At 40.9% G+C, this 12,796-nt stretch overlaps 2 protein-coding genes across 2 annotated transcripts in view; both read left to right on the top strand.

Moving 5' to 3' along the window:
- Positions 1–4,543, top strand: part of plxna3 (plexin A3) — a 32,993-nt gene extending 28,450 nt beyond the window's left edge. The window contains exons 33-38 of the mRNA XM_037278756.1: positions 399–476; positions 919–1,031; positions 1,126–1,295; positions 2,116–2,328; positions 2,473–2,623; positions 2,806–4,543. Coding sequence (XP_037134651.1) covers positions 399–476; positions 919–1,031; positions 1,126–1,295; positions 2,116–2,328; positions 2,473–2,623; positions 2,806–2,898 — 818 coding nt within the window. The 3' untranslated portion in view covers positions 2,899–4,543. The remainder of the gene's footprint in view (positions 1–398; positions 477–918; positions 1,032–1,125; positions 1,296–2,115; positions 2,329–2,472; positions 2,624–2,805) is intronic.
- Positions 4,544–7,136: 2,593 nt separating this feature from the next.
- On the top strand, positions 7,137–12,685 carry bcap31 (B cell receptor associated protein 31). The gene is made up of 8 exons (XM_037278845.1): positions 7,137–7,286; positions 8,318–8,411; positions 8,798–8,898; positions 8,997–9,141; positions 10,979–11,114; positions 11,439–11,565; positions 11,953–12,053; positions 12,308–12,685. Exons 2-8 carry the CDS (start codon positions 8,320–8,322, stop codon positions 12,332–12,334), a joined length of 729 nt encoding a protein of 242 aa, XP_037134740.1. The 5' UTR covers positions 7,137–7,286; positions 8,318–8,319; the 3' UTR covers positions 12,335–12,685.
- Positions 12,686–12,796: the final 111 nt, after the last annotated feature.

The following is a 12,796-nucleotide window of genomic DNA, read 5'->3' as shown; positions in this document are numbered from 1 at the left end:
ACCCTTGTAGTCCAGTGCAGCTTATCTATTGATTTTTATGATATTGTATGATTAGTGCATATTCTATTATATATGGAAAGTAAAACACCTGCAGCTTATATATGAACAAAACTGAATTTTCCCCTAATTTTAGCTGGTGCGACTTATATTCGGGTGTGGCTTAAAGTCCACAAATTACGGTAACTGTGTCATAATTACTAAATTGTATCATAATCAGAGTGAAATATATCAGAACCATAATAAAGATAGTTTTATAATTGTAGTTCTACTTATGCAGTGTACCCAATTTAAGATAATAACCAACTACAAGAGCTGCATACATTGTGTGGGCAAGTCACTGAGTCACTAAGTCACTAACTAACTTCCACACATACAAAGTAACAGCTTGTTGTATGCAGAATCGCTACTGCGCACTTCCAGTAGTCCTGACAGTCTGAGGTCCAGAGCGCCCATGATCACACCAGACCAGGAGACAGGTAGGTGCCATTTTGTTCAATAACCAGTGATCTAGGATAAATGTGTGTATAGCATATTGTAGGTATAGTCAATGCAGGTAAAGTCGTAATTTGGGTATGGCAACAACAAGGGATGTTACTATTACAATACAATTTTTTCCACCAATACCAATATGAGTACTCACGTTTTTCATGGTTACCGATAAAAAGCACCAATACCACGAGTACTTTTGATACATAAAATTCCCCCCCCCAAAAAAACCCGATGACAAATACTTTTAAAGACCTGTATTCCCAAATAACAATTTTCCTTGAAATTCTATAAAGTTAATGATTTCTCAATTCTACTTTCTGCTGGTAAATGGTCACTAGTAGCGATAGCTTGAAATAATGTTGGTATCTGCACCAATAACAATCGGTACTCGCCCATCACTAGTGATAACGTTGATTCCGTGTGTTTCAGGAACTAAACTATGGCACTTGGTCAAGAACCATGAGCACAGTGACCAGCGTGAGGGGGATCGTGGCAGCAAGATGGTGTCCGAAATCTACCTGACACGCCTGCTGGCCACTAAGGTGTCATACAAACACCTGACATTTGCAAATTTCTGCGCATTTATTGTAGAATTTGATCGTAAACAAGGATGTATTTTGCTGATACTGCCACCAGGGGACATTGCAGAAGTTTGTGGATGACCTGTTCGAAACAGTCTTCAGCACCGCCCATCGAGGGTCCGCTCTGCCGCTGGCCATCAAATACATGTTTGACTTTCTGGACGAGCAGGCTGATAAACGACAGATCAGCGACCCGGATGTGCGACACACCTGGAAGAGCAACTGGTAGGAGTCCAAGCTTGCCTTTTCTTTCCATTACGATATCGTTCACTACAATCAGGATACGGTTCGCTACACTTATGTTAATATTCACTACGATTAAACAGAAACACAGTTCAGTTTTGTTGCAATTACGATACAACTACAGTAGGATTTACTTTGATTATGTCAACAGTAAATGTTAATCAGAGATGGCTTATGTGTCCCCCAAAATATTAAAAATGTCTTTACTTTTTTCCTAGCATATCATGTTTGATAAGCTTCAGAAAATGGGTGGATGCAGGACTTTGACCTATAAAAGCTTGTTTAATGCGTGTTGTAATATATAGCTCTAATGTTTTAGAAAAAAATCCACCTGTTGCTCAACCTAACCCTTATTTCATAAATATTACTCAATAAATTTCTATATTACATAATATGTTTTTAATATATTATTATTAGTAGTAGTAGTACTAGTATGAATATCTTATCTGATAGAGAAATAACGATGGCAGCGGGGAAAAAAATCATCTTGAAAATTTACTTGCATGGCTGATTACATTTTTTTGTAAAAATTTGTTGGTCATTGTTATTATGCAATTCGCCCGATTAAAATACAATTCACTCCAGAGGCTATATGATTCATTCTGATGATAATTCACCAGGATTACCATACAACTCACTGTGATGATGATGATACAATTCACTGATCAATGATTTATAAATATACAATATTGTCTTACACTTTATTTAAAAATATACAAGATCTTACATTTTATTTACGGCAATTAGGATACGATGTGGTTGGAGTATGCAAGCTGTAACAGTTTGCTGTCTGTGTCTCCAGTCTTCCTCTCAGGTTCTGGGTCAACGTCATCAAGAATCCACAGTTTGTTTTCGACATCCACAAAAGTAGCATCACTGACGCTTGCCTGTCGGTCGTGGCTCAGACCTTCATGGACTCGTGCTCCACATCTGAACACCGACTTGGAAAAGACTCACCCTCCAACAAGCTGCTCTACGCGAAAGACATCCCCAACTATAAGAGTTGGGTGGAGAGGTAGCTCACACACTTACTAGCTAGTACAGTTCAATAGCTCACTATAACCTAATATTGCCTAATAGAAAGAGATGTAATAGGCTAACTAGCACATTGCTAAATGCCCAGCAAGTGTGGCTAAGGCTTTTATCGTGCATGTCCTAGGTACTACAGAGACATTGCCAAAATGCCAAGCATCAGCGACCAGGACATGGATGCCTACCTGGTGGAGCAGTCACGTCTCCACGGCAATGAGTTTAACACGCTAAGCGCACTCAGTGAGCTTTACTTCTATATCAACAAGTACAAGGAGGAGGTGAGTTCATAACAATAGGTTGCTTACTAATTCAATGCAAATTCACACCAAATGTTCTACTCCTCACTTTTCCACTGTGAGTCTTCTCTGTTTCACAATTTACTGACTTACCTGGTCTGGATGTAACTAATGAACTAGCCAGTCATATGATGATGATGATGATGATGATGATGATGACGCAGGTTCTGACTGCGCTGGACCGCGACGCCTACTGCCGCAAACACAAACTGCGCCACAAACTGGAACAAGCCATCAACTTGATGTCTGGAAGCTGAGTAGGCGAATCAAGACGCCTGCTAACTGAGGGAGGGGGTCTGATTTATTTTATTTTATTTTTCTGAACTGCACCAATCAATCAATGAATTTGCTATTTATTTGCTAAGCGACGGGCTGGGACCCATATGTGGAATTATCTTCGAGAGCGAAACGGGGCGACGGACCTCGACACCATGTAAATAACCACAGCCGGGAAAATTAGCTACCGGGAAGTGAACATCCAATCACGCCGCGCCTGCTGACCGACCACAGCTGTGTCCCCTCATCCCTCATTGGTCAACCACGTTGACGTTTGATTGGCTGGGAGAACTCTTTAGTGTTTACTGCCCCACCCTCTGACGACTCTGGACTGTACCAACTTGCGGAACATTCCGGCGCCAGCCTCGCCCTTTTTTCCAGAACGCCATGATGCCAATACTTTGCCCAGCGAACAGTGCCATGTAAAGACCGGAACTAAGACCAGAACAAAAATTGGAAAAGACTCCAACCAGAGCCGAGATCAAAGATCGAAGCTGAAATGGAGTCAATTCAATGACATTGTAAAGTAGAATTAAAGAGACAAAACAATGACGTTTACACTTGGCATGTGGGGGAAGCTCCTGATTGGCTCTTCACCAGGAGAAGGAAGGAAAGCCACTACTGGACCAACGCCACTGTGTGCATGTGTGTATTGTGTTTTGTATGTGTGCGTGTATGTGTGTGTGTGTGTGTGTGTGCGTGCGTGCGTGCGTGCGTATGTGCGGGAGGAAGCAAAAGACTGAAAATGATCGTTCAAGATGTTGGGTCAGGTCTTATTCCTTAACTCAGTAGGCTGAAAGTGTTAGCTAGTACGTTTGGGCCAGGTTCAAATACTGAAACCTACAGCCTGAAAATTCGAGTTCATGATGGATGAGATTTAATTACTGAAATCAACATGTTGTTTGTGCTGTTGGATCAAGTCTAATTTCAGAAATCAACAATCTGAAAATGTTAGTGCTGTTGGTTCAGGTCTAATTCCTGAAATCTCCTGCATGAAAATGCTAGTTTATTTTGTTGGGTCAAGTGACATCTAATTGAAATCAGCAGACTTGAAAATGTTAGTTAATTCTGAAAACGCTAATGGGGTGGCTGTGGGGTCAGGTCTACTTACTGAAATCACATGCACACAAGGGTATTTATTGATAAACTTTTATTTTAAATTATTGTTTACACATTATTTATTATTGGTGCCAACCAACCAGGTGTTGATGACATTGTTGTCGGTGATAAGGGCGTTCACGGGATGTTGGTCAGACACGCTTATTCGTGTTGCCGTGCAAATGTTCTATCGGCGGAGACGTGTTTCGTGACTCATTTCTGACCCCGAGAAGAGCGTCCGGTCGGCATCACGTCAGGAAACAACCACAAAAAGCAGTCGACTCTGCCTGGACAATACACTTGATGACCAGTAGGATTTTCCATGATGTCATCAGAAGAAGAAGAAAAAAAAGAGAAAAACATGTTTATTTGTGAAAACATGTTTGATAGCATTGCCTTGTTTGATTTTTACTTTGAAATGTAACCATGAACACCATGTCCATGTAATAGCCTGTGTCTTTTTTCTACATCGCCATTGCCTTTGTTTGAACTTTGTGACATCATTACTAAAGTGTAAACTACACCTGACTCTGCCTATAAATTAGAAGTTGGCAACTTTGCTTTCTAACGCGCAATATGGTTACGTTAGTTACACACCAGCAGTCCAGCAAGTAGTGCCACTACAAAATAATCCATTTTCATCACTTTACTTAAAGAGGTTCTTTTTTCAATAAAATCATGATACACCGTATGAGTATGTTCAATAGTAGTAGTTATAACTAATTTGGCCCAAAACTTTCACAGAATAATCATTGTGACCACAGAGCAATGGCAAAATCTTTATCCTAACACGCTAGCAAATGAAAGACTCTCCGCCCCTGTCCTCACAAACACGGAAGTAGGGATTGGATTGGAACAGAATTGTGAATTTTTTTTAATGTTTTTGTATTTAATTAAACACATCTTTAAAAATGTAACAAAATACTGTAGGGCAGGGGTTCCCAAACGTTTTCCATCGAAGGCCAGGTTTGGTGAGGTGAGGTGACAATTTGTGGGGGCTGACCGTTCAGCTTCCAATTGCTTTAATTTTTTATGGGGTTCTTTTCCACTTTGTCGTTTACACGTTTCATCTGGTACTGCCTCTCGATATTGGATTCCTTGAAAACAGCCTTAGTCTTTCCAAATTGGGCAGACCGTTGTTTTGTAATTCAGTTAGGGGAAAAGGCCAATTTCCACTAGTCCTGGAAGCAACGACCCGCTCTTTCAACTTTCCTTTTCTTCACTACAGTCTCCAATCTAGAAATGGTCAACGAGCGAGGGATGCGTCAAGAAATTCACTGAGTGGTGTCTTCAGAGAGGCCGCACGTAGTTCCGAAAGCACCCGAGAGCTCGGATGTCGACGTCACCATCATCCTCCCAACGGAACAAATCTGTTACCGTGGTAACCTTTATGAAGTATGACATTACGTCTGGACAGAAATTGATGCTGCTGCCTCACTCGGACAGGAAGTCACACAGTACTTTAACACCACGGCATCACTGAGGGCTGATATTTATATGGGGGTAAAAAACTTCCAAGCTATCGAGGGAATCAAGTGAAACGACTGGCTTCTTTCCGCCAGGGTTTGTCAGGGTTAATCCGCCTGGCAACAGCCAGCCGGTCCGTCTTGTGCATCATTTATGATTGGGTGGTGGCCATTCACATGACGACAGCTGCCATGTTTAATAAATGATAGGTAGACTGCTTGGAAATGGAGAAACAAGGCCATCAGGGCTCATAGTCTTAGCTTGTTCGTGAGTCTCCTCCTGTCTGTGTCCTTCTGGGGTTTCTTAAGCATTTGAATCAAGCACCGTGACACCCCCAAGATCCACACTCCCTCCTCCAACAGAAAGCCACATTAGCCTGAGAATGAACTGCCAGGATTGGGGTACTGCATGTTGCTGATAACAGCACTCTGGGGGGTGTCGGATTATGAAGGGGGTGGGGGATTTGGAAAGAAGCCAAGCTAAATAAAAGTGGAGCAACATGGCTGCTGCTTCATGCTGAACAAAATGTGTCCTACAAAAACATAAAAGACCCCCCCACCACACACACACACACACACATACACACACGCGCACGCACACACAGGGTAGATTAGGGTTGCCCAAACTTTTTGTGCTATGGGCCACATTTGATTTTTAAAATGGGCCGATGGGCATGCTCACTCGTGGATGAAGTATAAAACTACAATGAAAAGCTAAAATGTACGAGTAAAATGGTCAAATTGTTTACTTTAATTATAAATCTCATGTTTAATTGAATTCTTAATAATGTATTTAATTATAAACGAGACAAAGATTCCACACTTAAAGAATGAAAATATGAAAACAATCATGTTAAATTGAAATAAAATGAATAATAATGTTAAATTATTTTGTTTCTTTTACTATTTTTAATTGCATTATTAATAATGAAGTAACCAAATTATTCGTAAAAATATATATCTGGTTTATATGGAAAAATGGTTGTTTTACTTTTATTGCTTACTTACAGTTAAGCAATTATGTGATACATTTTACTTAAAAAATGATGTTCAAGTTTGTTCATTTTACTATTTTATAGTATCATTTTAAAAATCATTAAACCAATCAAAAAAGAAATGTATAATTGTTTTTATTTCTCGTTTTATTTGACTACTTCTATGACGTTCTTTACAATTACGATGATTTAATCATCAATTACGATGATTCAATTAAGACAAGGAGAGAAGAACTACGCATGATGCAAACCCAGATTTATTTATTTATTTATATATTGTTTATCTACTTACTTATTTATTCATTTTTTTAAATGATTTGCAATGAATAAAGTAATGACTTTAAGGGGGCATTTGTTTGGAGTACTATACGAAAAAGGCTAATAAAGCATGTGTGGACTGTGGTACCCTCTGTTGGATGTTATAGTAACTTCAGTCCCATGACAGTCATGGCTTGAGCAATCGTGATGACGTAATGTAAACACGACAGATAAGTGATCAATTGAAAATATGTATTTAGTAGTTAGAAGTAGCTTAGTAGTTACGTGTGCATTAAACTAAAAAGGCATCCACGCAATTCTCCAATAGATGCAACGTGAAGGCAACTATTATTGTCGGGTGAAGCTCCGCCCATTTCTACATATATAACCAATCACACGGCGACTTCAGGACACTCAGGCATTTTTTTTCCCGGAAGTAGAACGTGTTGACTACCTAACAAGCTGAAATCGCAAAGCTTCAAGAGGTCCAAAGTTGAATATTTGCCAACTTACTAGGCTTATTAATAGTACGTGTTAGTGATTCATCTGCAGGTGAGTGTCATGGACTATTCTTTGATTGTGTTCTACCACCGAATTTCTGTGGAGCTAGTTTAGGGTTTTTACCTGCACCCTTCTCCAGTAGATAGACGGCGCCTTTCCAGTGTAACTCAGCACATACTGTACATATTTTAAACCTGTTCGTAGTCGTGGACAACATGGTGAACATTTGATCACAACTGCTTGTGTGTACGATGGAACATAAAGAGCACGCGTTTAGTGGTTTTCCATCCAACTTAGTTAGCTAGCAGGCAGTGCTCAGTACTGTTAGCTTTGGTGTAGTTAGGGCTTAAAAGAACAGATGTTTCAAAAACACTATAGATGACCAATTAGAAATTAATTCGGGTTAGGTTTAATAGTTTTCGAATGAGCATCAGGGTAATCTTGCTCATTAAATTGCGTTTCATTTGAGTTTTGATCAGTTTTAGACTTGCATTCATATAAACTTTACCCTGAGATTGATTTTAGTTTCAATCAGGTTCAGACTTGTATGCTGTAGGCGGAGTCCACTATGTTAGAAGAATTTGAATTTAAATTATTAAACATGCAGTACAATTGGTCAGTGTTTGATATGAGTTTTAGTCCGGTTAAGTTCAAGCAAATTGAAAACAAGTTTAGGCAGAATTTAAAAGTGGCACCCATTATTCATCAAAGGGGCATCAAATTAGAAAATGCGACATCTGCAATCCACCCCTAAGCCCCTGTCAACAACAACAACAAAATACTGGCTCAAAATATTTTTCTTTCAGGTTGAGATTGTATTCTCAATGAGTTTCAGATACATTTCTTTCAAGTGTAGAGTGACTTTAGAGTTTCAAATGGTTTTAGATCAAGTTTACACTGCATTTAAATCAGGTTTAGATGGCATTTCAAAGAAATTTGGCCAAGATTTATAGTGAGTTTTTAATGATTTCACATCAAGTTTCCAGTGTGATAAAATCAAGTTTTGAGTGAATTCAGATAAGCTTTAGACAAAGACATTGATGACTATTGAAAGTTAAAGATGGACTGTGTGTGTTTCACAGAGATGAGTCTCCAGTGGACGGCCGTGGCCTCCTTCTTGTATGTGGAGGTCTTCTTGGTGCTCCTTCTCTGCATTCCGTTCATTTCTGCCAAGAGGTACGTGCTTGAACACACAACAGGATTCAACATTTAACTGACAACTAATCGATAATCAAATGAGAATGAAACTGTTTTTTTTTTTTTTTTTTTTTTACAATTCACTATATTACAGTAAAATTCACTCTGATTACAATTCACTTTTTTGTGATTCACTTTAATACTATTCACTACCTATGTGATAGGATTCATTACGATGCAATTCACAGTGCAATTGTGTTAAAAGTCTCTACGATCCACTACAATGATTCATTAGGATAACAATATACAATTATGATTCTGATTGAAATATTATCACTCTGCTTACAAAACAGCACTATTCACTTCTCTTAATTCTAGTTCATGGCATTGAAAGTGTGTGTGCTTGTGTGTGTGCGTGCTTGCAGATGGAGCAGTGTCTTTAGGTCTCGGCTGGTCCAAACCATTGCCCTATATGGTAATACTTCCTTCCTAGTGGCAATGGCTATCCTTGTCTTCCTGCTCATTGGTGAGTTTCCGTATGTGTGCAATTGTGTTTGTGTGTATACATGATGTGTCCGATGAATTCACATATCGGTGTGCGGTTTGTTTTGTTGTGTTGTGTAGATGCGTTCCGTGAGGTGAGCAAGTACAGCGTGACGGAGAAGGTGGATCTGACCAACAATCCCACTGCCATTGAACACATTCACATGAAACTGTTCAGAGCGCAGAGGAATCTTTATATCGCCGGATTCGCACTCTTGCTTTGCCTGTGAGAACACACACACACACACACACACAGAGTCCATCTTGTCTTTCCCGAGTCATCACAACAAGATTTACAGACACATTCCAAAACTAATTTAAATTCAATTTGAACACCGTATAAAACTGAGCAGAACTTGGTTTATACTTTAAACACAGTCTAAACTCATTTGAAATGCAGTCTGAGCTACAAATAGATAAACAGCTCCGTCTGTTTGCGGTACTTGACACGTCGGACATTAAAAAGACAAATAATGAGCTCAAAATAAAATCAAACATGACAAAATAACACGATTTGAACACAAAACGTACTTACCCATGGTAGAAGTCCTGGAAATAATGTCCTCAGTGTGCACACAGGCACCCGTACCGTACCATGTCATTGTGCATGTGCGGACGTTGAGCTGGTTTGCTGTTGCATTACATGGCTATGTTCATTACATGAGGCCCCGCGTTTAAGCTTGCTTGTCGTCCAGCCTCTTAAATATAACGTCCATACATTAGCTTTCTTTTCCCCCAGTTGTTATCACATGAACTCAACTCTCAGCGTGAAACCCTCATGATCTTGTGGTCTCACGGGGGCAGCTTTCCAAAAGCGCGCCACGCACGACTACAGTCGGTTTAAAACCTGCTAAACAATAACGCCAACTAACGTCGGTTTCCGAAGCTTTGTCGGAGAACTGAGGCAAAGATTTCCCGACATTTCGCGTCCAAAATTGAAAACATCGACCAATGTGAAAATCTAATAAACAAAATATACTAATAACACAAACATTCCCTCACATGTTTTGCTTTTTGTATGTGATTCTTTCTCATTTGGAAGCTTGGATCTTTTGGAATGTGTTTTTTTCTTTTTTTGTTTAATGCCACTGTGACCAGCAGGGGGCAATGCACACACGTACACATGGACACACACGCACACAGACCGGCTGTGCTGTAATAGACAGTGACTGGTGGATTACCATGTTAGTACTGACACAAGCTGCGGAAAGTGTCAGCAGCTGATCGATATTTCCGGACTGTTAATGACCCTGAGGCCACATTTGGTCATCCTGAGTCACTTCCTCCCTATTCTTAAGGTCTTTTTGATAATGTAACGGTGAACCCGCCATGGTTCGTTTGTCCTTTCACGTACCATCAGGTCCTTTACACAAACGACAAGGTTCGGTCATGTTACTTTTCCATCACCAGCACCACGTGTTGACACCTTGAGCTGTGTGTGTACGTGTAACTAAATATAAGCTGATGACACACACACACACACATCTTTGGTCTGTACTGCAATGCAATGTGTGCAATCGCAAATGCCAAAGTGAAACGCCCTTCCTCTCAAATGGAGTGGAAAATTGATACTAACCCTTTTGAAAGTGAAACTGTCGAAATCCATACAACCTTCCCAAAACAAAAGCTCTAAAGTCATTTGCTATGCAGCAAAACATGGTTCTCAACTCGGTGACAAATGTGATTTGTAGCAAATCAATGTAACTTTTGCTCTTGCTCTTTAGAGTAACATTCATGCTCGCCTTCACCTTTGCCAGTCATGTCGTCGTAATCTGCTCCTTGTTTCGTCTCCCATTACTCACCAAGATACATTGTAAAAAAACTTGATGATTTTCAAGCCTTTATTGTTCTGAAAAGTTGTCACAATTCCTTTGAAAGGGAGTGAACAGCGCGGACACACACACACACTCTGCTGAAGCCGTCAAACTGACACAGAAAACATGGGGTTCCGTTGAAGCCAGGTCCTCTGGTCTAAACCATCTGCGCGTTTTGTTAGAAGTCAACCAAATCATGACATGAGAACGGTATCTTGATTGAAAGTTTATGTGTGCACGTGCTTGCAGGTTGCTGCGTCGTCTGGCCACTCTGCTTTCCCAGCAGGCCTCCCTGATGGCGTCCAACGAGGCCTTCAAGAAGCAAGCGGAGGGCGCCAGCACCGCCGCCAAAAGCTTCATCGATGAAAATCAGATGCTGCAAGATGTGAGTTTGGGGGAGCTTTGGGACTTTGTGATCAAAAAGAAGTCAAAGGTGGGCGGGGCAGAGTCGCAATGACGTCGGTACGGAAAAGTGAGCTGATGACAAAGTTGACAGCTGCTTTAACTCGGTCGCTGTTCAGCTGCTCTCGTCACTCACTGTGTTGCCTTCACTGTTCCTTTCACAGTCAGGATACTTGATGATGATGATGATAAAGTATCAAGTACTCGTCACGTCGCAATGACATGTTTTCGGCCGTTTGGTTAGAACACCTGTTGCTTTTTTTCAGCCTCTTTCGAAAGTGACCAAGGCTCCCTCTCCTTTTGACAGAAACTCCGTGAGGCTGGTGTGGAGGTGCCAGAGGCGGGGAAGAAAGTAGGCGGAGTCCACGAGGAGAACAAGGCTCTGAAGGAGGAAGTAAAGACTTTGAAGGATGAACTGGATGCCACCAGGAAAGGTGAGGTAGCCAGGAGGAACGCTCTCGGATTTCTTGCTGGGATAAAGCTTTTTATTCCTCCTCACAATTTTAAAGCGTTCCAATATGTCTCAATACCCGAAAGGTCCACAACTATGCACCTGAATTTTCAGCATATGGTGAAATCAGTTTGTTTTGGGGATGAATCTGTCATGCTGTCATCTCAACCTACATATTGCTCGGCCAATGGCGAGCATGGCTTTTGGATTTTTGTGCATTTTTTGTGATATTGATTTTATTTTTCAGTGGTTTGCTAGCGATGTGGGGAGATTTACTCTACGAATGTAATAGAATTGACTGATTGCTTTAAGTTTTTTTTTCTTCTTCAAACAAGAGCCCTTTAATAAAGTTGCGTGCGTGTGTTCACAGCTCTTCGCAAGAGTGACGGTGATGTTTCGGCTATGAAGAAACAAGCCGGCAACCTGACGGTGGAATATGACAGACTGTTGGACGAGCACAGCAAATTACTTGTAAACGCACTTTTTTTTTTTTTTCCCTCCCCCCACCTTCCCATCTCTTTCTTCTTCTTTGTTTCTGTCTCCCTCCCTTTCCACTACGTCGTGGCCTATAAAGCTCCATAGGCTGACGGCACGCATCTCACGTTGCACCAAAAGTTAACAATTGCCACGCAATACTTTGTTTGTCTGGTGAATAAAAATCGCTTTATGTATTATTTTTGTCACTTTAGGAGGCGCTGATTGTTTTGTTTTGTTTTTGTCTGCAGGCCAGTGGTGATAAGAAGTCTGACTGAGGATGATGAAGATGAATGTTCTTCATCTTCATAGTGGCGGGCCTGCTTCATGGTCTTATGTTGCTTCCTGATGGCGTCTCTTGATTTCTGTTTTGTTTTGCTTTTTGTTTGTTTTCTCAGTCACGTAAGAGCTCATATTCCCATTGTTGAAGGTCCCCCCCCAAGTGGCCCATCTTCTCGACAAGTGTTTGACTTTCTCGGTTCTTGGTTCTCGCGTACATAGCCTTAAGCATGACTTGTTAGCCGCACTCGCTAATGTGATGCTTCTGTGTGTGACTCGTGTGTCACATTGCAACGGAAACTGCGTATACAACCTGTAGTGTCACCTCCAATACACAACTTGGCACAAACTCTGTGTGTGTTTGTGTGCGCGTGTGTGTGTGTTCCCACACATGTTCAACATGCACACAGTGGCTGCAAAAGGGGTTGCGGGTGTTGAAAGACAGCTGTTGGCCTTCTTTT

Source organism: Syngnathus acus, chromosome 2 (assembly GCF_901709675.1).
Source record: "Syngnathus acus chromosome 2, fSynAcu1.2, whole genome shotgun sequence".
In the NCBI taxonomy this organism is placed as follows: Eukaryota; Metazoa; Chordata; class Actinopteri; order Syngnathiformes; family Syngnathidae; genus Syngnathus; species Syngnathus acus.
The sequence above is the reverse complement of the archived record's forward strand: the minus strand, read 5'-3'. Positions and strand labels throughout refer to the sequence as shown.

What these genes read in the sequence shown, in the direction of transcription:
- bcap31 (XM_037278845.1), top strand. Translation starts at nt 8,320, where the DNA reads ATGAGTCTCCAGTGGACGGCCGTGGCCTCCTTCTTGTATGTGGAGGTC. An exon ending in AAAATCAGATGCTGCAAGAT is followed by an intron (nt 11,115 to 11,438) that starts GTGAGTTTGGGG and finishes TCCTTTTGACAG; the next exon opens with AAACTCCGTGAGGCTGGTGT. An exon ending in ACGAGCACAGCAAATTACTT is followed by an intron (nt 12,054 to 12,307) that starts GTAAACGCACTT and finishes TTTTGTCTGCAG; the next exon opens with GCCAGTGGTGATAAGAAGTC.